The following is a 26,845-nucleotide window of genomic DNA, read 5'->3' as shown; positions in this document are numbered from 1 at the left end:
TTTTTAAATTATAGGGACTAAACTGAAATCGAAAAACCATAATTTCGAAACCACCAAAATTTGAATGATTGAGAGTTAGCAGTGAAAGGAATGAATGGGTTGGGTGGTTGATAACGTATGCCCACACACCACTCTCCAACTTTTCATCTAAATTGACCTTTTTTTTTTCTCTTTCTTCTTTTTCTTTTTTAAGGTTTAATCAAACAATTTCCCTTAGCCCAAACTACGCTCTGCCAATGCTTTTTTCTTCTTCTTTCTTTTTTTCCCCTCTTTCTCTTTCAACTTGACAAAGCCATTGAATTATAAACTTTCTGCTTTAGAATTTTGGGGATTTGATCACACTAATTTGGCAATCTGACCCTTTGAAATGACTGCCAAAAACTTGCTTTTCCTCAATAATTATGGCCCATGAAATGAGGCCAAATCAAACCCTCTTTTTCTTGTAACTCTCCCGTCATTTTGGTCAATTTTCCAAATAATTTTATTGAACTTTTGGTTGAAATACGTGTCTCAACCAGTTCAGTTATATATATATATATATATGTGTGTGTATATCTCAAGCACGGGAGTGTAAATAAAAAGTAAAAAAAATTTACTAAATGAACGACTTATTGCAACTTTTGGTTTAAAGTTAAGCCTAATAAAAGTTTACGGTGAATGAAAAACAAAAGATTGGACAAGAACTCCTTTGAGCTACATACATAGATCAATTTGATTTCCTTAAAATTAAAAACAAATAGGCTTAATCCTTTTAGTCAGTTTCAATCAATTCGATTTAGCTTTATCAATTTCAATCCGTTTAATTTATTCGATTTTTAAAATCAATTTAAGGTCAAGGGTTCAACGGGTTTGGACTAGTATAGTACACAAGATTTTATATATTTCATTAAAATTTTAGATTTCTTTTTCAATCAAAATTTGATTGAAAATTTTTAATTAATTAAACCGATAACCGTTTCATTTTTCATTTCTTTTCAAGTACTTTCTTATTTTCAAAACTTTTTGTTTAAATTTTAGTAGGATTTATAAACTTAATTTTTTAAAATAAAATGATTTTAAAACCTTTTTTTAGTTCTACAACGTGAAATAACAATTCAAATTTCTAATATTTTATTTTTGAATATATACTTTAAAAAGTTAAGCTATATTAAGGTTAGCTAAATGCTTAAAACTAATGGTAAAATCATTTAAATTTGCCAAGTATATGTAAACAAATAATGTAAATAGGGCAAAGATGAATTTTCACCTAATACTTGGTAACGTGAGAGGAGGCCAAAACAAAAGGTTGGTTTAGGTTCTTGATTTCAGCTAATCACCAGCAAAATCACATTCTCCTTGTGTCATTCTTTCCTATGGGGTCGAAATCGACCATTCCCAAAAATCCCAAAAATAAAAATTGATACGCGAACATATCCCTAGAACTTTTTAACCATGTTTTCAAGGAAATGCAGAAGCAAGTTTTCTTCTTTACAACGAGCATATCAATATTAGTATAGCATTTTGGGAGTTCTTCGAGCCTTGATCTCGGGTTAAGGTCGACTTTGAGAGCACTGTTCTACAACATGAGAGGTGTCCTTATGGATCTTCTGGGATTCCCGGTGGTTATCTGATGCATATGTTTCCTTCTCTTAGCTATGTCTGTGCCTCCTTGTCCTAGAATGACTAGTTCTCCTAAGATTCTTCTGAAGGTAATCCTCATCAGAATTCTTATTCTCAGATTTCAAATCACTATAAGTCTGATCATCATCATGCCGAGAAGACTTTCTTCGAGACCTCCGGTGTTCGGATAAATCACTGCTTCTGTGTTTGCTGTGATCTTGCTTGTTAACTTTGTCATCATGGTAGTCCACTGTGCCAAGAACATCCGTTTTACTTCTTTCACCATAGTGAACAGGGCTTCCAGAATCGTAGTGAACAGCACTTGTAGTCTCACTAGGTTTCTCAAAATCATCGTAACTTCTTTCAGGATCCCATCGGCCTTCTTTCTCGATGTGCTCGCTGAGATCCAGTGGTTTGAACCTCTCAACATATCGATCTGAAATAGAGGCCTCCTGATTCTCATCTGATACTACATCACTATGTAAGGAATCAATGCTGTGACTATCCCCTGTCTTGAAGTCCCTAGAACCTGATTCTAAGTGACGGCTACAAATTTTTCCTGTGCTAGATTTCTTGCTTTCATAATCAGTCTTCAACTTAGATTTCTGTTTCATCTGGTTATCCGAGTCTTTAGGCACCTCATCCCAATGTTTTTTGGGCTTTTCACCACTTATAGGGCGTCTATCCTTGTTTCTGTCGGAACAATTTCCATGCATATCAGGATCGTTAATTACGCTCTTACTGATTGGAGAACCATCTATGGTTTTAGAAGTCTCAGAAACTCGCTCATTGCTTTTCCTTCTTTTGCGCCGATGTCCATCTTTGTCCCTATCGCCACTTGACAAGTCTGCATCAGTTTCGTATGATGTGTTCTCACTGTCATCACGATCTGCAATTTGAACTCGAGTTCTTTGGTTTTTGTCCTGATTCCTAGGCCCTCGTGATGTTTGACTATGATCTCTCCGTTTCCTTCTCCTTTCAAACTTATCTGCTGATTCATCTGAATCTGCACCATTAAATCTGTTTTTTCTCTGTTGATCATCTTTTAAGTTAGCCTTCTCATATGCTTCCTTGTCCAAACTTTTCTGCCTCTCATCAACTTTTTCTCTACGAGAATGCCTGGTCCATCTATAGTCAATTTCACCGTTTCTCCTTCTTCCAGAACCATGGTCCAGACTTCTAGATTTAGATCTTCTTGAATAATATCTACCATGAAGAATAAAAAATTATAGTAATAATAAAACATCAAACCTCCTACACTTAATAAAATTATTTGTGACAAATGAGATATAAATACATATGTACATTAAATTTTTTATCACACGGATATGATTATTTCCGGCCAACACAAGCCCCAGGACTTCTAATTAATATTAAATGTTTGAAGAAGTTAGATCTCAACTAAAAGTCAGCTTAGCAAATCAATGGCCAGAAAGCTATCCCCTTTAAAGTTCAAACAAGTTATTAGGGAGGAAATCTGGCTGGAAAAAGCTCATAGGAAAAACTTGGTAAATCAAAGGTTAACAAATAAACGATGCTGAATGATGCATATTGAATTTTAAGAAATTGGGATCTAAGAAAACAAAAGGGACGGTGAAAAACAAGAGACTAAGAGTATTGGAGATCATAGTTACTCCAAACAAGTACCTGTCGTCTACATCTGTTGACATTGACTTTCTGGATTTTCCAAGCTTGTCCCAATGTTCGAGCTCAGTATGTTTGTCATTTCCAGATTCATCTACATAACCAAACAAAGAAGCCATCTTTTTCACCCAATATCGTGGGGGTGGTTTGTCACTGTCAGCCCACTCATAGTCCCCACCAGGATTTCGAAAACAATGGATGAAATTACAAGCTGTTCCATGAGAACACGTCTGAGAAAATGCAATGGAAACTATCAATAATTGCACGGTGGCAAGACCTTGAATGAAAAGAATTAGTTTAAATGAGAGGAAAAGGGGGAGGTAATGCATTACCTTGTACCTGGTCTTCATAAATTCCCCACATATAGCTATCTTCCATCTAGTAATATTTACAAATTCACATATTACCTGTCATAAACAAAATCCTCAGATGAGCAACATAGCACCAGTTCAAAGCCATGCTGGGGAAGAAAGGGGAGAATGGGAGGGGAGCTCCACTCTTAGGTTGAACAAAAAACCAACAGATCCTGAATTCCAAAAATTTTCACCAACAAAAATTGCAGAGATGGAGGAGAAACTACCATAGCTGAGACACGTGCAGGTGCAATACCATCAGAAAATGATATCTACATGACTACTTATTTTGCATGAACTTCCCAGAAAACAGACCATGCTAATAACCTTCTCAGCCAAATAAAGCTTTTGATCAGAACTTGTTTTCAGGGCCGGAGAATTGGAAATCGAATAAGTACATTGCTCTATTGGGCCTTTGGCTTTGAAGATTCCTATTAAAAATGGACCACTTTGGCAGTAGGTTACTGAAAACAAAGTCTAATTTTATCCACTTGTCTCTCTCGCAAAGTCAGCGACCTCTGCTTTCCTTTCCTCCTTTTGCAGTCTCTCTATAATAAACTTCTCTTTTAGAAAGAAATTCTTAAAGATGCAGAGGAGTCAAAGTTATATTCAAGGCATGATTCTTCAAATCAATGACATCGAAGGGGATCTGGATCAATTTAGGTTCATCACTTCTAGTTCCTTTTTTTTTTCTGTTCTTGGTATTACAGCAATGTGATCCATCCTTGCAACAAGGAAAAGAACATTGTTTAGCTTTTTGGCACCTTTGGCTTGAGAGGAGCAACGGTACATTCGACATCATTGAAAGGACTTTTGATAGTTTCCTACAATCTATATCTTTTGTGGCTCACTTGAGTTACATCTCGACAACTATTGTTTAAATGTTCTTTGTGCAATTGGAAGGATATTTTGTGATCTTTATTAGCTAGGGGTTTAGCTTTGTTTTCCTCTGGTGTAATTCCAGATCATCCATGCAATGTTTGTTTCCTATCAGGATATTCTGTGATCTTTACCGGCTAGGAGCTTAGCTTTCTTTTCCTCTGTTGTAATATTCCAGATCATCCATGCAATGTTTGTTTCCTATCAGGATATTCTGTGATCTTTACCAGCTAGGAGCTTAGCTTTCTTTTCCTCTGTTGTAATATTCCATATCATCTATCATCTATGAAATGTTTGTTTGCTATAAAGAAAGGGTGGAGTTCTCACTATTTACACAACCGCTCCTCTCTCCTCTCTGGCTGGCCAACTCTCAATTGACCTATCTTTGTATTCCAATATTCCTAGGAACAGTTTTTCTGCGTGTGCGTGCATGTGTTGGGGGGGGGGGGGGGGGGGGGGGGGGGGGGGATGTGGTACCTGTTTCCCTGCATAGAAACGACCATTGTTGGCAATATAAGCAAGCACGGCCGAATCCAACGACTTATAGTGCACATAAAGGTTTCCCCTCAAGTGGAAAGAGCCATTTTTACACACCTGAACAAAATAACATATTTAGGATAGATGATAAAGTCGAACAGAGTAAACAAATGCAATTTTGAGGTTCAATGTTAAAAACCAAACTAAGTGTTTGAATATTCTCACTGCCCAGAGATTTTAGTTACTGGTTTTCTTGCAATTTTCAAAAGAGAGAAAAAAAAGAATAATACAAAACAGAACAAAAGAAAAGGCAACATAAACCATATAAAGGACAGGGTACCAAATTCAGGAGACCTTGAAATTTACAATTTCCCCATACTTCAAAAACTCAGTGTGCACATCCTCGTAAAATTCTTCATAACAGCGTTCAACTTCCTCATCTGTAAACTGAAAAAACGGGGAGGAGAGTCAATCTAGAATGTACTCTGCCATAAGAAATTCCAGTTAGAAGGGAAAAAGTGAAAATCTTAGTCCAACAACATTTCAGAAGAACCCCCAACAACTCCAAATGAAACATGCTATGTCAAATCCAGGTGCCATCCATGATCACTCCAAAAAGGTCATAATTATGCTGTGCCACTACCTGAGCTTAGTAAAGTCTAGATGTCGTTAAGGTAAAGTTTAGGAAGGGAGATCCAGACTGTTGGAAAAAAATAGGATACATCTCCAGTTTTACTCATAAAAGTGAGAAACAAGAGTGTTAAGAGATCCTGACAGTTCTAAAGGCATTTAAAAATCGAAAGTTATCAAAGACTGTTCCCACCAATTGTGGACAGAATTGATTTCATGCATCAAAAGGAGGAAAAGGAACGAACAAATAACAAAGTATTATTCTTTACCTGAAAAGACAAAAAAAAAAAAAACCTAAAATAGGTACACTAGGAAGGGAGGTCAGGGCTTCAAAAACCCAACCCAGGAACTAGGTACATTACATTACCCCAAAAAAAAACCTCTCCAACCGGTCATTGAACAATTAATTTTTTTAGAAAAATTTCAATCTTAGCCAAATGTTGGACTTTCATGATTCAAATAAATTCTGCAACTGATACTGATTGAACCAACCATCTTTGCACACATCCAAATATGGCTCTTGATGGACAAGGGTATCTCATCTGCAAAGACATGGAAGGTAGCAGCCATCCCTCTATGCCATCCTGAGTATGCCAAGAACTTGAGAGGAAAAGTTAACCCGTAATTTCAAGGTGTGCAATGGACTTTTCCTCTCAAAATGAGATAGAAACCTTTTGGCACTTGCCTTGGCAAAAATCTTTATAAATAAGACCAGGAGCAGGAGATTTCTCACTACACATATTCTTAATGATATTTTTTTGATACCCATGAGTGTGTCCAAGCCAGCTTTGCGTGGACCTCCCCATATTCTTAATGATATTTAGAATTTCTATTTCTTCAAAAGCCCTTCCAGGCAAATCTTCTTGTTAAGAATTATTTTAAAATTAAATATATCATAACCTATCAAATTAATCTTTTGGGGTTAGTGATACTTTAGCATCCTATCAAAGCACATCGTGTGTTCAAACTCCTAATGTTTCCTCTCCAACAATATTGATAGTCCACCTATTGGGTCTTGTGCTAATTTCAAGGCCACAAATGAGGGAGTGTTAAGCTCAGGACATTAATCCAATTCTTTATCCTAGTTCCATTTGATATTAGTGGAGTATTAGGAGATATAGGAGAGGAAAAAATAAAATAAAGGGGAAGTTCTCAGTAGACAATGCAGAAAATGGGTGAGACATGGGATTGGATTCAATTTAATGCATCCAGCTGGCTGTTTCTTTCTAAGGAACTTTGTAACTTTCCCTTTTACTTATGGACCAGCTCGAGAGCCTTTTAGAAGCTCCTAGGTCATCCGTATGGGTGGAGGACCCAGTACTATTTTGGCTCTTCAATACAGGTGCTTCTGTGTGTGTGTGTGTGTTGTTGGGGGGGGGGGGGGGGGGGGGGGGTGGGGAATAAATTAGGAGAACTTATTGTAGTTCATAAAAGTTTATAGCTATTACCAATTACAACCCTGTAGACTGCATGCAGAGAAAGATATACATGTATAGAGTTCACAGAATGACAAACAATTTCTTCAGCTGAGAAATAACGGGGGTAATAGCATAAAGAATGCAAAATGCTCTCACAAAAATATGAGCTAGTAAGAAAAATAATATATGATAATTAAGAAAATAATGCAAGTAGGATACAAAATTGGTTTTCGTACTATCAACTCCAAAGCACTCAAGAGCAAAACTGTAACCTTCCATGAAAATTTAACACAAATCTTGCAGTAAATCTCTGATATAATGTAGGTCAAAGAAATTCAATATAAAAATAAATGCACCATATATAATGGTGAAACCTCAGTATAATGGTTGCATAAGGCATCTAAGGAAGAGATTGACTATGAAGATAAATTTTGCCAGTTGCCAAATTCCCAAGAAATAAGCTTCATAAAGTATTTCACCAAAGATCATGCCTCAAATCCAAACTCAAAGTATAATCGATCTTTTGGATGTAAGATGAATTTCCAATACATTGATGAAATCCATTTTTAATTTTAACAGCTTAGATCAAAATTTGCAGCTGATAAAGCAACATTAAATTAACCCAATAACACCAAATTACAAAGGGTGAAAGATCAGGCCTCGTGATCTCTTTCTTTCCACTCAAAATGAGCATGTGAAGACTACAAAAGTAACTGCATTATATTTTAGTTTGGTGAGTTCTCTAATCATAACATGCACCAGAACAAGTTAAAATCATCAATAATGCTTACTAATCTAACCATACATATAATTTGATATTTGAAAACAAATGTATACCTAAACATCCACAAATAGAGTTGAAAAATCCAGGTGTCTCCTAACAGAGATCTTTCAAAACAATTTCAGAGATAATTGAAGAAGAAACGATACTTCCGAGTTATTTTGAGGATACAATAATTGTATGAGCATCATTAACAGACCTCCAGCCCCTCGTCTTGCTCCCAAGCAAGGCCAGGACCATTGTACATGTTCTTGATAAGCAATGTACATGAATTGTCAGGGTAGAAGTGAATTCTGCTACAACGCTGACCAAATCGACAAGCTCCAGTTTTTAGATGGAATGGACAATGTGATTTATCCTGACATATTAAAAAAATGATAGGTAAAGCTTATTTATTCATATGACAATTGAACTTAACTATAGAACTACTTGAGAATGAATATGTTACAGGTGGTCGGTATACAGAGGAAAAGAGAGAAAGAGAGAGAGAGAGAGATGCCTGTTCCGTTCCAAAATTTGGCACTTGGCTTGCAACATCCTCAATCACTTGTCTAGATGAAATTGTTGCATTCTTATAATCGGTAAAAGCTTCAGATTGTGGAGGAAGAGGGTTTGACGTAGGCCTATGAGCATCCTACAAAAAGAATATATATAGGATCATAAAAATTTTCATTGCATCATGTGCCAGGAAAAAAATTATTAATCATAAACAGTGATGATCTAGAACAATAAAGGCCTGGTTGCAGAATGGATACCTCTAGGCTTTTCTGAGGTTCAACACTCTTCTTAGGAACCTTAATTAGTTTCTTCTTCAGAATTATCTCTTCTCCTTTCCAGATTACTTCTGCAGGCCCTTCTATGTATTCCCAACCATCTTCCTCACCAAACTCATTTTCATTTTCATCCTACAAGAAAGTCAAAGTTGCAAACTGGTGGAGTGAACAACTTCCCTCAGCTGAAACAAGGATAAATGCGACCCACGCGTAGTTTCTATCGTTAGAATATCAAATGATATTTTGGTTTATCGAGGAAACTGAATCAAAACTCGATCAACTCCATCAACAGGCTATGTGTACTGTTCAGCAACAGACGCAAAAAAAAAAAAAAAAAAAAAAAAAAAAAAAACCAGATTGCCACTGAAAAATCGCGAGAAGGGAAAGGAAAACCTGCGGCGCCGTCGATTCTTCCTCCAACACGCTCCTTCGCTGCTCCTCCTCTTCCTCCTCAGCCATATTCTTCTTCTTCAACTCCATGACCTCCATCCACGCTCTCTCCCGCTCCTCGAAGAACTTCCTCTCCCTCTCCGACCTCTCCTCTTCCTCCAGCTCCATCAACCGGATCCTCCTCTGCTCATCAGGATCGTTCGACCGCGCCTCCTCTTCCTGGAGCTTTTTCAGTGCTACCTCTTTCCTTAATTGCTTCCGTTTCATCTTCTTCAACGCCTTCCTCTTCTCCTTCCTGCACAGATTCTTTGTCAAACATGGCTTCTCAAGCGGGCCAGCTTCAATACCCACCTGAGGCTTCTCTTCTTCTTCTCCTTCGAATTTAGGTTCCTCCATTAGGCTCCAGAAAATCCGCAGTCGTGCTCCAAAATGGTGATCCAAGTAGAACAACGCAAGACCGCCTCGTCGCTGCCTGGGAGTGACACAGTAATTCAATCGAATACTTTTTTCCGGCGAACCATCGGAAATAATAAATATATTAACGAACCCTAATCTATTATCTCAAAATCACTTCCTTTCGATCATGTTAAATAAATAAATTAAAATATTGATATAAAAAAAAGGTTAAAATTACTTTTAAATTATTAAATTACGATGATTTTAAAAAAATCAATTATTCGATCAAATCGGGTATCCACAAGGATCAAATCCACCGTAAGTTTTTTTTATCATTCATATACATTTCATTATTTGCTATCACATAAGATTTTAAATTGATGGAACTTTAAAGAATTTCAAAATAAATAACTTATTTAACGTGTCATATTTTAATTTTTAATTAATAAATTTATATTAAAAACCTAAAACAGTAAATTCTTTTTTACAGAAAAAGTAAATTTTTTATTTTTCTTGAGACAAACATAAAAACAAATAAATTTAATTATATTCATTTCAAAACATACCCAAGTTATTTCTTCCTTGTCCAAATTTCCTAAAATTAGCCTCTCCGATCATGTCATCGTCACCTCAATACAATCCGGATCAGAAGTTGTGTGTCCTAGCCCTAATATTGCTTGAAAAAGACATGGTACACATCTCTAGTTTCAATTTATACTTGTTTTCTCGTGCTAGAGAGAACTCTGGAGGTTGAACAATTTTTTTTCGGGTCTTCGAATTCTTTGAACACCCCTAGTTGGACTTAAACCAGAGGCCCGTTAAAATAATACAATTGTGGGCCAAGGAAAGTTGAGAACTTTTCCATTTACAAAGTAATGTTGCTATAATTCAGTCTCTGTACAGTCATTTTACCCTTCACTGACCATAATCAGCAAGCATCCCATCTGATGATCTTCCATGTAAAATGTGATGATTTTACAATATCCCTTCTTCAATCTTGGATTGGAATAATTTCCATCCAGTATTTGGCTGCCCTAAATTTATATACCTTCTTTGAAGGGTCCAGAATCATGCAATAGTTTCGTCACGGCCTTAACCTGCAAACAAAAGTAATCAATTGTATCAATGCATTCAGAAGTATGTAGGTAACACGATGCGAAGAACACGAGACAAAAGCGCATTTTCTAGTTAATGATGCGTTTATATTCAGTGGGTAAATACAAGCACAGAATAGGGAGAATGAGGTAAAACATCAATGCAAAGGCACAGTTTGGTTAAACCGTGAATTGGAGATTAATGAATCGATTAATTGGGATAAACAACGGACCTCTTCAGAAAATTTACCCTAGAACCCACCCTGTTTTTTGCACCCGCCCCAATTTTAGACCAAAATTTATCTCATGTTTTAAGTTTCATTTGACACATCATAGCTGCGTGATTTTAAATAGTACCGTCAGCATGCCACATAAGCACTTAACTAATGGAGTTAACAAGAAGAATCTATTTAGCACAAAATTGAAAGTTAAAGGACTTATTTGATACTCTTTAAAGTTCAAGGATCCGTTTGACACAACATGAAAGTTAGGAACTAAATTTATAATATAACCTAACTTTACAAGAGACTAAAAGGTCATAAAGTTACCTGATTTGCTTCACGCACTAGAAAGTCATCTATAGCCCTCCTGAAGCCTTCATCTGTAAGATAATGACAACTATAAGTAGTCACTGGCATATAACCTCGTTGAATCTTATGCTCACCCTGAGCTCCTGCTTCTACAGTGCTGAGATCAAGTTCAATAGCTGCTTCTATTGCCTGTGATGAATATAACCAAAAGGATAGAGCTTCAAGGCCAATTCAGCATTTCATCAAATTCTAATAAGTTTTGGAGCTTTCGTTTTGAAAGTTAAGTAGAATGCATATTAGTAACAGCATTATAAATAAAGCTCATTGTGGCATCAAGGTTCCTCAAGGTAGGAAACTAGATTGGGGGCTCACTGTAAACAACTCCTGTTATTAGCTCTGAAAGTCCATGGTGGGTAATGGTTCCTCAATTCTCTTTCGCATAGATGTTTGGGATGGGACAATCCTCTTTCAATGTATGGTGGTGGGTGGCAAACTCGAAATCATTCGCTATAAGGAAGATGTGGGATGAAGAAGGGGGAGGCTGACAACTTGAGAAGAAATTCCAAAGATGAGGTGGAAAGATGAGGCTTAATCCTCATATATGGACTTTTGGTCTTTATCCACCAACATGTATTCTAGGTGCAAAGATGGTTATGAGGACGGCAACCACGATTTTCTAAGGTAATATTTTTCTCCCGGTATCTTACTCGAATCCTAAGTATTTTCAACTTCCCTGATGCGAGCTACAGCATGATTTCTGAGTTTGTCCTGGTGGTGCTCAATGGTCATTCCACAAAAGAACAGCAAATGCAAAGGTGGATGTGTAGTGAGAGCAGTTTCATGGGTTAATAGAGTAGAATGAAATTGTGGGGAAGATTTAGGAGAGGTTTGGGATAGAGTATCACTTTGGTCCCTTCTTGGAGTATTGTTCATAAATATTTTTTGAATTTTCTCCTTTAATGTTTGCTAAACTAGGGAGTTGGAGTTATGATCTCATTTGTATGTCTTATTTTTATGAAATTTTTTGTTTTCTAGCTTGAAAGCACTAATATATACACAAGGCCACAAGCATTAAGGTCCCATAACTCAAGTTTTGGTAACCTCACACATTTCTGGTGGTATATTTCTTTTCTTCAGAGAACTTTTTGAGAGCCAACAAAAAGAAAAGAGGGAGAAGGAACTAACAGATTTGGTTATTTGAGACTTGGCTTGAGAATGCCTATTATACTGGTACTGTGAAATAATGATACCCACACACCTGGTAATAACAGGCTTCAAAATGTAAACTTGGATAATATGCCCTAGGGTGACATCCCCACAGACGCCCAAATAAAGTATCTCCTCCGATAAGATTGAGTGCTCCAGCAACAAGTTCATCCCCTTCCTCTGCAGTAACTAGTAACACCATATCTCCCATCTTAGATGCCATGTTACGAAAGAAATCCCGTGTCAGATAAGGGGTGCCCCACCTATGAAAAAACCATTACTGAATACAATTAATTATATTTTCGTGTATCTACGAATTCATCATACTTTTCAAAAGATAGCAACAACAAGAGTTTCTTTAATCTCAATTGGCAAGTAAATGAAAGGGGGTTGATAGTAGGGACTAAACTTGTTATCAGTAGTGTTCCTGTAGAATGTATAGAATGAATCCCAATGCTTATCCTGCCAAAACATCACAACAAATGATGCCCGTGCCCCTAATTCTCTTGCAGTAAGATAAAGCAATGGTTGCTACAGACAACAATTCGTCAGCTAGAATTTACAAGAGACTGTTTATTATCATAGATGAGATTACCATCAAAGCAAAGAATAAATCATTTCAAAGACGTTTGACAAATGAGGGATCCAAAATCTTCTAACTTAGAGGGAAAATGTTGATTGACAAAGTCCCCTTACATGATTTCATGAAGTAGGGAGAAACCATAAATGCACAAATCGGACTCGAGCTAAATATACAAATGGCATTCCTTGCCTCTTCAAAGGACTCTAGTTGTTCCTTCCTCCTATTTGGCATTTTGGTGTCACTCTCACAGCTTAAAGAAGTAGTTTTGGTTTTTCAGCTTGTCATTTTGTCAAGATTTCACTTTTTTTGCTCTTCATTGTATCTATTCTCTTGTATTATTGGGAGCTTTATTCAGTCATTGTTGTTGCTTTCTTTCTTTTTTCGCTCCCTTTTGGGAGTTTGTAATACTTTTCTTCCTTTTCATATTATAAATGAAAAGTTTGTTTCTTATTAAAAAATATATATAAATGGCACATCACTTCCCAGCCAATAGAGATCTCTGTTGATATACATTGAGAATTTATATATCCACAGCCAATGAGTTTCTTTCTTAAAATGAACAAGAAATATGTTGCATAAAAGTCTATATTTCTTTTTATAGGAAATATATATTTCTACAACTTGCTTCTTGATATTTCTCATTCTACTTTAGTCTGTTTTAGAGTAAAATGAACTTGACAATCCAGAACAAGGATAATTTTTAAAAAATAAAATTTATTTAAATCCTATCTAATATTCTTAACAGATCCAGTTTTTACCTTTATTTCATAACCTCGGAGTCGTTTCATAGTCAAGTTTTGAGCCCCAATCTGCCACAGAAGGTCCACAAAGAAAAATTCAAAATTCATTGCCACCATAAGCTATGGAAATTACCATACTATTCAAAACTTCAATAGTAAAACAGTAAGACAATCATCTACATTAATGAAAGTATCTTAGCTATAGAAGCCCATTGATTATTTTGTGCTTCATTGAAATTTTTATTTAGGGTACTCATGTATATCTGTATGGATAACTTTATTACATATGTTCAATAGACCAAAAAAACATATATCTAATGGAAAGTTGTTTCTTGTTAAAAAAAAAAAATATATATATGTTCAATAGACAAGACTATGCATTAAAGCATGCAGATAAACTTAACCAAAAGTAAAATGATATTTCTAGTCTAACTCAGATCTTTATAGAGAGTAGAGACACTCAAGAGCCATCAACTTCTGCTGAAATAATGAATCGGATATGTTGGTAACTTGGTATCATACGAAATAATGGAATTATAATAAAAAAAATATTGACCTTTTTGCGCTCCTGACGAATATTTTTCCTCTTACTTTGCTTCATATCCATCAAAAACTCGTCAAAACTGCAGAAAAATAGAAGGGAAGAGGTTGATGGTGAAATCTAAATGGACGGAAGAAACAATCCTAGTGCATGAGTGCTTCATAGAAAAATTGGCAATCTCACCTTCAAATGAAAAAATTAGCTACCAATCACAAAACGGTTCCACACTAAAGAAATAAAACAAACAAATGACATACTTTTTGTAGTTGCGATTCTTCCAATGGTACTGCATTCCAATCCTTTGCAGAAATCCTCTGTCACTTAGTTTTTGCCATTCGTTTTCAGATGAGAATGTAATATGCAGTGACGAAAGCTGAGACTGTTCAAAGTAATTAACTCAGAATAAGATGCTTTTATTGAGTGATATGCAACATGTGACTTATCTATAGGTTTCTTGCGTAAAAATGTAGAGCACACAGACATAATTAAACACCATCCTTGCTTTTACTGCCGAACCCAAATTTTCCATCAACTAAATAGCAAAGGGGTTAAAATGCTAACTGACATGAACAATGGAGCCCTTTCTTGTTCCATTAGATTTGTTTCCGGTTTGGCTACTTTTTTCGGCTACCATTTTTCAAGGCTTTTTTTCTTGCCTTTTCCTATTCTTTCATTTTTCTCAATAAAAGCTCGGTTTCTTCATAAAAATAGTGGAGTTCTAGTAAAGTTAGGGGTGAAAAAAACACTTTTAGTTTTTCAACACCGTCCCTTCCCCTAGGAAAAAAGAACACCACCACCAACAAACTCTTAGACACGGTATTACAACATCAAAGTTTCAAACATATGCAAAATATAACATATAATTGCTTTGATAATCAAACTCTCTAACAGTTGTTTACATTCTTCCGACAAATAAGAAGCCATCTTCATAGGCAAATAGTAACAATATATATATATATATATATAGAGAGAGAGAGAGAGAGAGAGAGAGAGATAGAAAGAGAGAGAGTGCATGTTATCATAAGAATGATCACATCACACATGATTTGCCATCTAGACAAAAGGGCATAATGTACACCGAAGGCATCAATCATATGTGTAGCCATACCTTGACAATCATATCTTTTAAAGCAGAAACAATAATGTCAAAGATTTCATCTCTGAATAATGTGTTACGGATTAAAATTCTTGGACCAGTCACTGGAGTAAAAGGCACACAAGATTGTAGTTTTGGGTAATATCTTGCACCAAAACTGTAGTATGCATCAGCCCAGGAATGATCAAAAACAAATTCGCCATAGGAGTGACTGCAGATTGAAGATTGAGTTAAAAGTTGAAAAGGCAGCCACGGATGAAACTCAGCAGATCTTCTCAACAGGTAGCATAAAATATATAGTATACAAATCGAGAATCTACCGTAAAAAGATTAAGAAATAGAGAGGAATAGATGCTAAACCTTTTAAGATAGAGTGGAACAACACATAAAATATTTTCTGATTCATCCTTAGCCACAATGTGGCGAGGCATCCATCCAGTTTCCTGCAATCCAATTAAAAGTAAGCCAATGAGGTAGCTTTTCAAGACAAGGTAAAACTTAATCTGTTTAAAATAATTCATTATACATAAATAGTTACTTCATAAACAAGTGTTATACTGTTCTTTATGTTTTATGCTCTGTTTTCCCTCTTTTCTTTTTGAAGAATTTTTGTTCCTTTTCATTCATCAATGAAAAGTTTGTTTCTTGTTTAAAAAAAATATATATATATATGCTTATTAAATTTCCAAAGTCAGGATCTCAAAAATTGAACATTTTTAACCCTACTTCTGAAGAGGCCTTAATTCCTCACCTTTACTGCACAACCTGTCTCTTCTAGGCTTGAAAGGAATCCATGGGTTAGAAATGGATTATATTTTTCAGGGCCAGTGGTATCCAGGGCACAAGCATCCCAGTCACTGGCAGAAACCTCTGAAATAGACGAAATAACTGAAAGAGACAACTTTGTAGGTTTTGAATGGGAAACTGAGACTCCCTGAATATGGAACAACTCAGTGATAACAACAAAGAAACTAAATAATCTATTATAAACTACAAGTTAACATCAAAATAAAGGCATATACCTCTGGGCCTGTCCCTGTCAACGTAAAATCTCCCAATGAATAATCAAATTCCTTTGGTACTGTAGATTTTTTAGCTCCCCAAAAGAGCCCATTAATTCTAGTTGCTTGAGCTGAAGAGCTAACCAAGTCTCTGGACTTCAATTTTTCCTACAATTAAAGAAGTAGTTGATGGTTTTCTATTTGAGTATCAAAAGATCATATCCTCAACCTCCTTAGAGGTTTGGATCTCCAACCCCACCTATTGTTGTACAAAATATATGTAAACGATTTAATATACCATAACTTATCAGCTTTTGGATTTAATATTGGTATCAAAATAAAAGTTCTTATTGAACCCCTATACTATCATTTCCTCTGCTAATTTTCAAGCCCATCGGTGAGATGAGTATTAAGAATAAGTGTAAAAAATTCCCTCCATATTGATAACCTAGGAGGAGTATCAAGAATATGTATCAAAAACTAAATATACCACGACAGAGGTATCTCGAGTATAATGGCATATCATGGCTTCGCAAACAACAAACTATACTATAATAATTCATTTTCATGACCGAAGAAACCCAAAACCAAAATCGGATCCCAGAAATTCAGAAACTCCGACGATTAAAACGTGACTAATTATCCACATGAACATCAAAACCAGAGAAACGCAGACGAATTACGAAATGTTAAAAAGAACTCACCGAAGGGAAGTGACCGAGAAATGAGGAAGAGTTGCAGTAGCTCACTGCTACTGCCATGCCCGCCAATGTTAATGCTGCGCTCCAATTTCCTCCACTCAGTAATTTGCAGAACTGAAGTATAACGATCAGGAATTCGCATGACGTGGCCGACTTCAAGCCCGGTTTGCCTTTTTCTTCTTTTTTTGTTTTTTCTTCTTTTTTTGTTTTTTTTCTTTTGCCTTTTGATTTTTTTTTCAAAGGTTTTTTTTTTCGCTTTCGAAGATTTTTACGCTTCAAAAAGAAATAAATAGAGTTAATAAACAATCAATTCTTTAGATGGTTGAAAATCAAATGTGTAGAATGATTCCGAAGTTTCTACGTGAAACAAATTTTTGTGTTAGTTTATGAGAAAATTTTCAAGAGTATATTCTAAAATATTTAATAATTATTATAATTAGAATTCAATTTTAGTTTTTTTTTAGTACAAGAAATTCAATTTTAGTTGAACTAAAAAAAATCAATTTTTTATAATAGAAATTAAAATTTAATTAATTATGATCAATTAAATAGTTTCTTCATTGTTTATAATTTATTATAATAATGCATCGCCGGCAAAGCACACTAAAATTAGAAACAATTTATCCAAACTTGTTACTACTTAATTCATACCAAATTTATATTTCAAATATTCATTAATTAATAAATGGTAAAATACACTTTTTGGTAACTGAATTAATGATATCACTTTTGTTAAGTGGCGTAGCATAGGGGAGATGGCAATTTTTAAATGAAAAATAGTTTCGGTTTTTATTGGATTCGTATTTAGTTTTTTTACTCTCTGCAAGCAAGAGAAGGTACATCTCATTTAAAAATGATAAAAGTTGCCACCTCATTTAAAATTGTTGCCATGTCACTTTTCCTAAACCAAAAAAAAGTGTATCTTACCCATTAATAAATTATTCCTCCCAATATTTATCAATAACTTTCAATTATATCGTTAATATTATTGATATGGATGTTGAAATTTCATAAATGATCAAAATCTCCTCTACCAATTGTTTTTCTTTTCTTTTTTTTAATAAAAAACCCATTGAGATAAATGAAAACAAAATCACATCCCCTTTACTAATGGTAAATCACTGCTTGTCTCTCATTATTCCTTTTTTCCTCTCTTTCATGTAAATACCCCAATGGGAGGAAAAAGAAAACTAAATCACATGTGAAGTATGTCACTCACCTACTCAAACTTTTATCAATCACGATCATCTACCCATCCTTTTAACTATAAGCAAATATTAAAAATTATTTAAGTTGCAATTTTAATTTATAAACTTTGGTGCTTGCATATACATGACGTACCAAGACTAATCGATAGAAAGTGAGACCGATAAATTTTCACTATATTTTTTAAACTTTACCATAAATCCATGAATTTTCAATTTTGTGTCTCCCCTACTAGCTCCGTTGGCTTTAACACATAAGCCACTAAACACACGGAGGTAAAACAAGATAACATAAAGAGATGGATAATTGGATAAAATAAAACAATACAATCTAAAAAAAATTAATTGTTTACATGATATGATAATTACAAATGCCACTTTATTTCATACTCGAGAGCACCAGCCCAAACCGAGGGAAAGATTGCTAATATAAATAATGATTGAATGAGTTGATATTGACATGTAAATGTAAAAAATGGGGGAAATAAACACACTAAACAGTTCCAGTTTATCCAGTTGTGTACCTCATTTCATAGATTTTCTTCTATGGAGCTTCAAAATTTTCCAACAGAATGGAAAAACCCAGAAATTTTATCCCCAATAAAGAGGAACCTTGCTTGCTCTACTTGTGGGGGTTGAGGTGGGGGTAAAGTCCTAGAACATGCTCGGGCATGAAGTCGTGACGTGTAAGGATTCCAGTGATTGGAGGCCTCTGCAAAAGATCGATGAGTGTTAAACGATTACTAGATTCAAAATATAACAAGAAAGTGTTAAATCATCACTAGATTCAAAAATTTAAATCGATAGTTTTAGTATCTGCGGATGAGATATTTTATTTTACTTCCTAAACTTTTAAATGTTCTATTTCGGTTTTAGTCATATTTTCGTATCTATTGCTAATCCTCCCAGAATCATTTGAATACGTCTGAAAAACTAAAAACTTTGGATAAAGTAATTGAACAAAAGATGTGTCAATGTCGTGTTAAATGATCATATTAGGATTTAAACCTAAATTCAACAGATCTTCTACAAACTTCTAATAATTCTAGGCATAAACCAGGAGATCAAACTAGCTTGCCTTCCCAAAGAATGAAATGCAGGAAGTTTCTGTCATTGGTGAACATTATATTATATCATTGATTATAAAGCAGAGATGGTGTGTGTATTGAGTGACTAAAATCAAATATGTTATGCTACAGAAACAAAGTGCATTTGCTCATAAATCATAGTAAGACTGTTAGAAAAGCATATCTTACCCCGGGTGTCTTTGGAACTACCAACAAGTGTCTCAAGCCGAGCCCGTGAAAGAGAATCGCTGCTTTAGCTAGCGACATTGTTTCTACTACGGTGTAGGGCGACGTATTTGTAATGGGATGAAGATCAACAAACATTTCCATCTCCTCCTCGTCAATGTCCAAATCTTCCAGTTTCACCCCTTTGCCAGAACCAGCTTTTGCAAAATCATGTGCTTTGAAGCTTCCCATGATGCCTGATCTAATTGACACCCTTTGCTTTGTAAACTTTTTTCCTTTAAGCAAAACAAGCAGATGAGACCTCAGAACAAGCCCGCAAAGTTCTGAACTGTCCAAGAATGGCGGTTCATCAACTACAGGAAACCCATTGTGGTTTGTCATTGTCAAAGCTTGCATTACGTTTTCGACCTTTTCGATCCCAGAGAGTGTAATTAAGGGACCAGAAGCCACGCCCCCAGCAATCAGTTGCCTCATGTATGGTTCAGCATGGGCTTCCATAAAAGGTAGTCCCTTCATCTTCACAATCTGATCATAGACACCTTTATTAAAAAAATCCGCCACCGTCTTTGAAATTAGAAGAACAAGCATTAGTAATGGGAGCATCAAAAGGTTATTAGTAAGCTCAAGGAGTATGACACATAGGGAAACAGTCATTCTCATAGTGCCACCAAGAAATGAAGCAGCTCCAAGAAGGGCATAGAGACTGACATCAAGATCAGCATCAGCAACCGAACCAAATAATCTCCCTACAATGCGACCATAAGAAGCTCCTGCCAGTATTACTGGTATGAAGAGCCCTGAGGGCACAGCGATGCCATAAGTAATAATGCCAAGACAATAGATAGCAGCAAAGAAGATAAAAAGTGAGGAGAGCTGAAATTGCTTGTCAATAGCAGATGTGAACAGGTTCCGGATGGCATCATCATTGGTGGTGAAAAATAAAGAAGCAAGATCATTGTAATGGCCAGGTGGGCATTGGAAGTTCTTGTAGTTTCCCGAGCGACCAACGGTTGGGCATTGATCGTCCAAGTCAGGTGGGCAAGGTAAACATTGCGAGAGCCAAGGAAGACCAAATGAGACACAGGTTGTCAATATGGAAACGGCAACAACAAGGATAACTTTCCATCCAGGACCTCTCCTGCAAAGGAAACTCAACTGTATAGCGAAGCCGTACAATAACAGGACTGTATATGGTGTAAAAAATGGGAGGAAATTAACTCTTCCATAATCGTCAATAAGACAAACTCGGGAGCTTACTCATTTATGATGCTGTAGGTTCGGAGGACCTTATCCACGAGGAAGTTGTAAAGGCTTCCGAACACACCGCCAATAACTCCAAGTAAGACAATTGCAATAAGATCTGGAGTGCCATAATTGGAATTTTCTGTATGGATGTCGAACATGATGAGACCTCCTTCACCAAATAACCCACATGTTCCCCCTCGGCAAATTGCCATGAAACCCCTCAAGACAACGGCTACAACAGCAGTAGTGAAAAAGGTCCTCCAGAGAAGAGAACTCCTCCACCTAATGATTGTGACAGAAAGATGACACAGATTATCTATATATGCATGGAGAGAGAAGATAAAAACCTCAAAAGCTTTTCAATGTAAATACGATCTGAACTAGGAAAACCTTAGAACGTTCCAAATTTACCTTATTGTTTACCAAAATAAATTCCATATGGATATGAAAGCAGTTCAACACAGTCAGTAAAATCAAGATACCAGAGGAAGCCAAAAAATACAAAACCCAGCTTAACTTGTCCGCAAGCATAACTTCTCGCATCTTATCTCAAAAAAATCAAGTTTTCCTCTATTAGGCAAGAAAACTAAGCTACGTAAGTTTTGACTCTTGATTTTCTTTCTTAGATCAAGTTTTTCTCTCACGTCCCCTATAATATGACTTAAAACTGAGCAGCCAAATGAGAGAGAGAGAGAACCATGAAGCTGCTTCTTCAAGTGCAAAGAGAACGCCACCAACTGGAGCACGGAAGGCAGCTGCTACACCAGCTCCTGCACCACAGGTGATCAAATCCCGCCTGTCCCTATCATTTTTGAAGTATCTGAGCCACTTCCAAGTCAAGCGGTATTTGCGAGAACCTCCTTGTCCTAGTAATGAGGCAATGCATGCACCAGTATGAACCATGGGTCCTTCCTTACCCACAACAAATCCACCAGCAACAGCAAATATTGAACCAAAAATCTGCCAAGTTAATCCGCAAGGTTATTTGTAACTGGCACATGCTTTTTTAAACCACCCATAAGAACTATATTATGACTTTTATCCGGATAATATCCAACAATCAATTCCACAATTGGAAAAGTTTTAAAGTTCAGCATCATAATGGTTAGCAGTTTCTGAACTTCCTGCTGATTTAAGATGATATCACGTTCCAAAGGACCATAAACACAATAGAGGTTCTGGACTACTACCTATAATTCAAGTTTATAATATGTCACTTAAAAGATTGTAATTACTAAAGAAGACAGCCTTTTAGATCATACATGCTGGTTTATCTGCAACAGTGAGTGAGACAATAAATTATGCCATACGGAACAAACAACTAAGGTAATATAGCCTAGTATATAAGAGAACAACACCCCCCCCCGGGGGGAATATCAATCATAGAACCCCCAAAACAAAAATGTCATTTTTTCTTCTGGTGTAGAAAACGCCCAACTCACAATATCTTTTTGATAGGACTCAAAGCAAGAAATCAAAGTATAATTTCATTCATGATCTCTTCCCACCCACTCCTAACACATTATTCATACGACTCGGCATAGTTAGGTACATGCCCTATCCTTCACTTATCTATATCTAACCACCTGATTCCTTGCTATTTTCTTCCTACCATACTCCTTAGACCGCCTGGCAGAAGTGAATCTCTGTAGGGGTGTATCATCTTTCCAGCTCATTAAGACACCAAGACATTGCCATAAGATTCATCCAAATATTACCAAATTCAAGAAATTAATACTAAGACTTGCTGCTCATGAATCTTTCAAGTTTAAACCCAGAAAGCCACACAACAATTTGTTTGAATAGGATCCCAGGTCATTCAAAATGCTTATACTATACATGATGCTGACTTTTCCTTGAATGGTCGAGACCATAAGCAACTACTTATTTGTTAGTGTTAAAAGACAGAGAAAACGGAATGGTGCTAAACTGAGGCTTACCTTCACAAATAAGGTACTTGGAGCCAATATAGAATAAGCATCTATACCATTTAGGTATGCTTTCACCTCAGGTATGCCAGAACCTGCAGCAGCAGGAGCAATATAGGCACAGAGGGCTGCAGCAGCAACAGCTAAAACAACATTGGAAGCAACATATACTGCAAATGCCTGATAGTACCTGAACTGAAGCTAATGGTCATCTCAAAGTTGGTGTAATATACAAGAAATGTATGAATGACATATAAATCTAAAATGGGTACATTGAGAAAGAAACACAGCAAGAAAAATCATAGAACCCATATGGACAATTTGCAGCAAGATAAGATTTTGAGATCATTTAGATCAATTACAGTGAAAGAACAATGCCACATAGTGAGCTGAATGACAATGATGCAGAAAAGGTGCATGAATCTTCAAACTTCATGACAGGAAAAGAGGAAAAAGTGCTCAATTACCTGGTCTTAGAAAAAATAAATACACGATCGGGATTAATTTATATTTACTTCTAACAATTCCCCTTACACACAAATTTAGACTAAGTCTTTAAGTAGACATAACAAGGGGACAATTAATTTAAAAGAGAAGAAAAAGCTGTTCCAATAATTCAAACGTAAAATTTCTTTCTTTTTTTTTAATATATTAGTACTATATTAATTCTTAAACTATATCTGCTCGAATCTTAAATGTGTCAACCATCAGACTAGAATTAATCTATTCATTTATACCCTTCTTGACATTGTTATAAAGAATCGTACTGAATATAATGATTAGTTCATTAGAGTACTTATGTTGAATTGTAAGGGACATAGGGAACATTCATTATCACAAATTCTATTTCAAGCCTTGAACATGGCCTTGTAAGGTTCTATCATGCTATATGAATCAAATACTTCTTATACTGCGCGTCACACAAAGCTTACTTTTGCTTGAGCATGAGACTGTTGGTCATCAGAAGTTTCACACCAGCAATATTCTCAACAGCTATGTTGTTGGAAAATCCAACAAGCCCTGTAAATAAACCAATGAGAAGGCACAGTGTCCATTTGAGGATAATATACTGAAATATCTCAATCTTTGTTCTGGACCTCCAGTCTTGCTTGAAAAGATCATTCTCAATAATCCTATTACAAAGTAAAAAGAAAGTGAGGATTATATGCAGAATCAACAAAGTGGCCAGTTTAGATCATTAGTAACATTCCTAAAAGAATAGTAGAAAACAAAAACACCACAGAAACTTTTTAGGTTGTGAGAATCTGGTATTCCAAGAGAAAATAAAAAATCGGTAATGTTAGCATTGTTATGTTTTTATTGTAATTGTACATATTGTTCCATGATCATGTGATGTTTTACTTATTTCAAGTTGATAATAGTTTATAATATGTTCTTAAATATTTCAAGTTGATTTTTGGTATTCAAGATTTCAGAGGCCATTTACCAGTTTTCTTTAATATTAAGGGGTAGGATTTGAATAATGTGAAGACTTCTTTCACTAAAAAATGCTTTTCTACATTTCTTCAACGGAAAAAAAGTTAAATAGCAAAAGAACTGACAAGTCAATCATCCTCATGTAACACCTTAATAGATCACCAGACAAGCATAGATCCAGAGGTAAATAGAGATAAGAGGCCAAGACTTCAGAACAATGGCGAATCCAAATCCCAAAGAAAATAATTTCTATTGATTACTGAAAGTGTCACTCATAATACCCTGTTTTTACCTAGGCCAGTTTACACATCAATAGCCAACGAAGCTACAGTTAATTAGTTAGTTAGTTGCAAGTTAGCTTCCATTAGTAGTTGTATAGTTATACGTGCTAAGAACGCCTAACCAACTAATTATGGTACCAGAGGAGCAAGAAGAATTACAGGAAGAAATTAAGCATTCGGTACAACATACGACACGAGATCATTCCATATACAGAACGAAAAGAAAAGAATGCAATCCGAATCAACACAAAAGAGAAGTATAATTCTGCTGATCAGTACATAACGCAAGTAACCAAAAAAACCACCAAAAATCACATCATCGACAACATGATCGCAAACGCAAAGAAAATAAGAAGCAACAAGAGTTGAAAAGATGAGGAGTACATAATATACATACTCGTAGTCCAGGCTCTCGATTGGACAGACATTAGAACCAACAATGGCGAGCTGAGAGGTAGTACTAATCCTGGCAGTATTGGTCCGCAACAGCGGCTCCTCAAGCGTCACCGTTACAGAATCCCTGTCATCGGAGAACGGCCATTCCGCCGCCGTATCGCACCCCTCAATTTCGCCGCCGTTCGCGTCCCTCTCAGTGTGATTATCCATCCGCTCCCTCTGAAGTTTACAGAAACTTCAAAGAGGCAATCGGTGAATGGGAATGGGATTAGGCCCTCCGATGGCGGAGCATGGAAATGGAAGGAATCCTTGAGAAGAACGGAAGTATCAAATTCCCATAATGAGAGAGGAGAGAGAAAAAGTTGGAGTTTGTGGCGTGAGGAGATCAGCGTTTAAAAACTTTGACGCAGGATCCCCCTGACGTCGTAAAAGCCAGCTCACCGTCAATCAATGAAATTTCTACAGCTAAAATATTTCTCTTTTCTTTCCTTTTTTTTTTGGGAAATATTAGGTATATTATAAGAAAAGAAAAAAAAAAAAAAAAGAACTCACGCCTGAGATTAAGGTACAACAGATCACGAGATCTGGCAATAAAAACGAGCAAAAAAAAACTAACAGCAAAAACAACCAAACAAAGAACGAACATTAGGAAAAAAACAACTCAGCCAAGAAAATAACTCCCAAATAGGAGTCATCAAAGTCGGACGAGATATATAATGTGTTTGAAAATTATGGTAGAATTAGTAATTTTGAAAAAATATATTTAAATATAATTGATTTTCTAAAATAACATTAAAAACTGATTTTAAATTTTTTTAAAATCAATTTTTTAATTTATCAAACATGATCGTAGAAAGTTGAGTGATTATGACAATGATAAAATTATTCTCAAAATACCTCAGGATAAAATATAAGCAATATTTTATAATCTAGATCTCGGTCACCACTTTTTCTTTGAATCTTGTTTGTCCCCCCCCCCCCCCCCATCTTTTTTCAGAAATAGTTTTTTTTTTTACGCTTTTTCAGAAATAGTTAGACATACATGGCGACAAACAAACATGACAATAAATTTGAAGTGTGGGAAATCATAATCTAAATTTAGTAACTTTATCATATTTAAAAACTTTATCATATTTTCTTATGCGAAATCATAATCTTGTTGCTATATTTAGTAAGTAATAATTTGAATGATTAGGCAAAACGAGCATAGCTCGATAATTGGCATGTACCTCCAACCAAGAGGTTGTGAGTTTGAATTTCCTCCCAATTATACTAAAAAAAATAATAATAATAATTTGAATGATTAGCATTTAAAATTTCTTTGGATTTTAAACTTATGTTTTACCCCAAACTTTTAAAATATGTTTTAAAAATCACTGAGTTAAGAAATTAACAGTTCTAAGAAAATAACTGAAAAGATAGGTGACAAAATATTAATGTAGTAGTTATTATATAATAATTAGCTTTTAAAAAAACACATATATTTTTTGTCATGATATTTATGTTGAAGTGGCAATTTAGCTTTATCATTACCAACTTGAACTTATTTAAATTGGTTAAATCATTTATTTATGATAAAAATGTGATGAGTTCAAATCTTCATCCCACCCCTAAAAAAAGAAACAAAATTCTTCCTAAATATGGACAGTCGAATTAAACGAGAATAATACTTAAATACCCACCACTAATTTTTTAATAAATTTAAAAAATAAATATTTTAAATGAGATTTTTTATTAATATAATTAATAAAAATAATAAATAACTGTCAAATTTTTAGCAAATAATATTTTTATTAATATATTTAGTAAAATAAAGAACCTTCAAATTAGAGAAAATTTATTTTTATAATTGAATATTAAAACGACGTGTGCAAATGCAACATGGTGTAATGGTATGGAGACTTGGGACCCGGTTTTATCCATTCTTCCTCCTTACTTTCGTCCATTGCATTCAATTTATTTATATATATATGTTATTATCATATAAGGAAATTTAGGATTTATTCTTTCAACTTTAATAAATAAATATACCTACTTTCCTGCTTAAAAATTTAGTCTTTTGAAGATGTGGTGTTTTAAGAAACAAAATTCATTAAAAGTAGTATATTGTAAATATAGAACGACGAGTAGGTGGATCGGATTTTTTAAAATCGAAGCAACTACTCAAGTGAACTAAAAAAATATATATATATTTCTTTTTTTTTTAAATAAAAAGCATCATTAATTGTTCAAAAACATTTTTGTTCATGATATTTAGCTCCATAGGCA

The 26,845-nt window shown here is 35.2% G+C and overlaps 3 protein-coding genes across 5 annotated transcripts; all 3 read right to left on the bottom strand.

Annotated features, from left to right (window-relative positions):
• Positions 1–1,275: 1,275 nt before the first annotated feature.
• LOC111008443 (Zinc finger C-x8-C-x5-C-x3-H type family protein) lies at positions 1,276–9,508 on the bottom strand. Its single transcript, XM_088118867.1, has 9 exons — positions 8,948–9,508; positions 8,537–8,686; positions 8,281–8,415; positions 7,981–8,139; positions 5,307–5,399; positions 4,953–5,069; positions 3,576–3,650; positions 3,247–3,473; positions 1,276–2,805 (listed from the first exon to the last, which is right to left on the bottom strand). The coding sequence occupies exons 1-9, from the start codon at positions 9,338–9,340 to the stop codon at positions 1,629–1,631; spliced, it is 2,526 nt and encodes an 841-aa protein (XP_087974993.1). The 5' UTR covers positions 9,341–9,508; the 3' UTR covers positions 1,276–1,628.
• Positions 9,509–9,983: 475 nt separating this feature from the next.
• LOC111008444 (acyl-CoA) lies at positions 9,984–16,991 on the bottom strand. 3 transcript variants are annotated; one of them, XM_088118864.1, is made up of 12 exons: positions 16,836–16,991; positions 16,153–16,299; positions 15,882–16,064; positions 15,491–15,573; positions 15,143–15,341; positions 14,292–14,413; positions 14,050–14,116; positions 13,512–13,562; positions 12,580–12,701; positions 12,223–12,433; positions 10,983–11,153; positions 9,984–10,437 (listed from the first exon to the last, which is right to left on the bottom strand). In XM_088118864.1, exons 1-12 carry the CDS (start codon positions 16,890–16,892, stop codon positions 10,381–10,383), a joined length of 1,470 nt encoding a protein of 489 aa, XP_087974990.1. In that variant the 5' UTR covers positions 16,893–16,991; the 3' UTR covers positions 9,984–10,380. The 3 variants fall into 3 exon arrangements, with proteins under 3 accessions (XP_087974990.1, XP_022136849.1, XP_087974992.1); XM_022281157.2 differs by having other exon boundaries at positions 12,580–12,632; XM_088118866.1 differs by lacking the exon at positions 9,984–10,437 and having other exon boundaries at positions 11,013–11,153; positions 12,150–12,433.
• Positions 16,992–18,324: 1,333 nt separating this feature from the next.
• CLC-C (chloride channel C) lies at positions 18,325–24,974 on the bottom strand. Its single transcript, XM_022281122.2, has 7 exons — positions 24,579–24,974; positions 23,396–23,596; positions 22,476–22,653; positions 21,233–21,495; positions 20,548–20,817; positions 19,294–20,428; positions 18,325–18,749 (listed from the first exon to the last, which is right to left on the bottom strand). Exons 1-7 carry the CDS (start codon positions 24,785–24,787, stop codon positions 18,660–18,662), a joined length of 2,346 nt encoding a protein of 781 aa, XP_022136814.1. The 5' UTR covers positions 24,788–24,974; the 3' UTR covers positions 18,325–18,659.
• Positions 24,975–26,845: the final 1,871 nt, after the last annotated feature.

This window comes from Momordica charantia, assembly GCF_013281855.1.
Source record: "Momordica charantia cultivar OHB3-1 chromosome 10 unlocalized genomic scaffold, Mcharantia_2.0 BLBB01000010.1, whole genome shotgun sequence".
Classification (NCBI taxonomy): Eukaryota; Viridiplantae; Streptophyta; class Magnoliopsida; order Cucurbitales; family Cucurbitaceae; genus Momordica; species Momordica charantia.
The sequence above is the reverse complement of the archived record's forward strand: the minus strand, read 5'-3'. Positions and strand labels throughout refer to the sequence as shown.

What these genes read in the sequence shown, in the direction of transcription:
- LOC111008443 (XM_088118867.1), bottom strand. Translation starts at nt 9,340, where the DNA reads ATGGAGGAACCTAAATTCGAAGGAGAAGAAGAAGAGAAGCCTCAGGTG. An exon ending in GTTTCTATGCAGGGAAACAG is followed by an intron (nt 3,651 to 4,952) that starts GTACCACATCCC and finishes TGTTTATGACAG; the next exon opens with GTAATATGTGAATTTGTAAA. An exon ending in TTATGAAGACCAGGTACAAG is followed by an intron (nt 3,474 to 3,575) that starts GTAATGCATTAC and finishes GCATTTTCTCAG; the next exon opens with ACGTGTTCTCATGGAACAGC.
- LOC111008444 (XM_088118864.1), bottom strand. Translation starts at nt 16,892, where the DNA reads ATGGCAGTAGCAGTGAGCTACTGCAACTCTTCCTCATTTCTCGGTCAC. An exon ending in AGACAGGTTGTGCAGTAAAG is followed by an intron (nt 15,574 to 15,881) that starts GTGAGGAATTAA and finishes ATTGGATTGCAG; the next exon opens with GAAACTGGATGGATGCCTCG. An exon ending in TTGAAGCCTGTTATTACCAG is followed by an intron (nt 11,154 to 12,222) that starts GTGTGTGGGTAT and finishes TATTCATCACAG; the next exon opens with GCAATAGAAGCAGCTATTGA.
- CLC-C (XM_022281122.2), bottom strand. Translation starts at nt 24,787, where the DNA reads ATGGATAATCACACTGAGAGGGACGCGAACGGCGGCGAAATTGAGGGG. An exon ending in AGTCTCATGCTCAAGCAAAA is followed by an intron (nt 22,654 to 23,395) that starts GTAAGCTTTGTG and finishes GCTTCAGTTCAG; the next exon opens with GTACTATCAGGCATTTGCAG. An exon ending in TAGTTCCAAAGACACCCGGG is followed by an intron (nt 18,750 to 19,293) that starts GTAAGATATGCT and finishes GATCTTTTGCAG; the next exon opens with AGGCCTCCAATCACTGGAAT.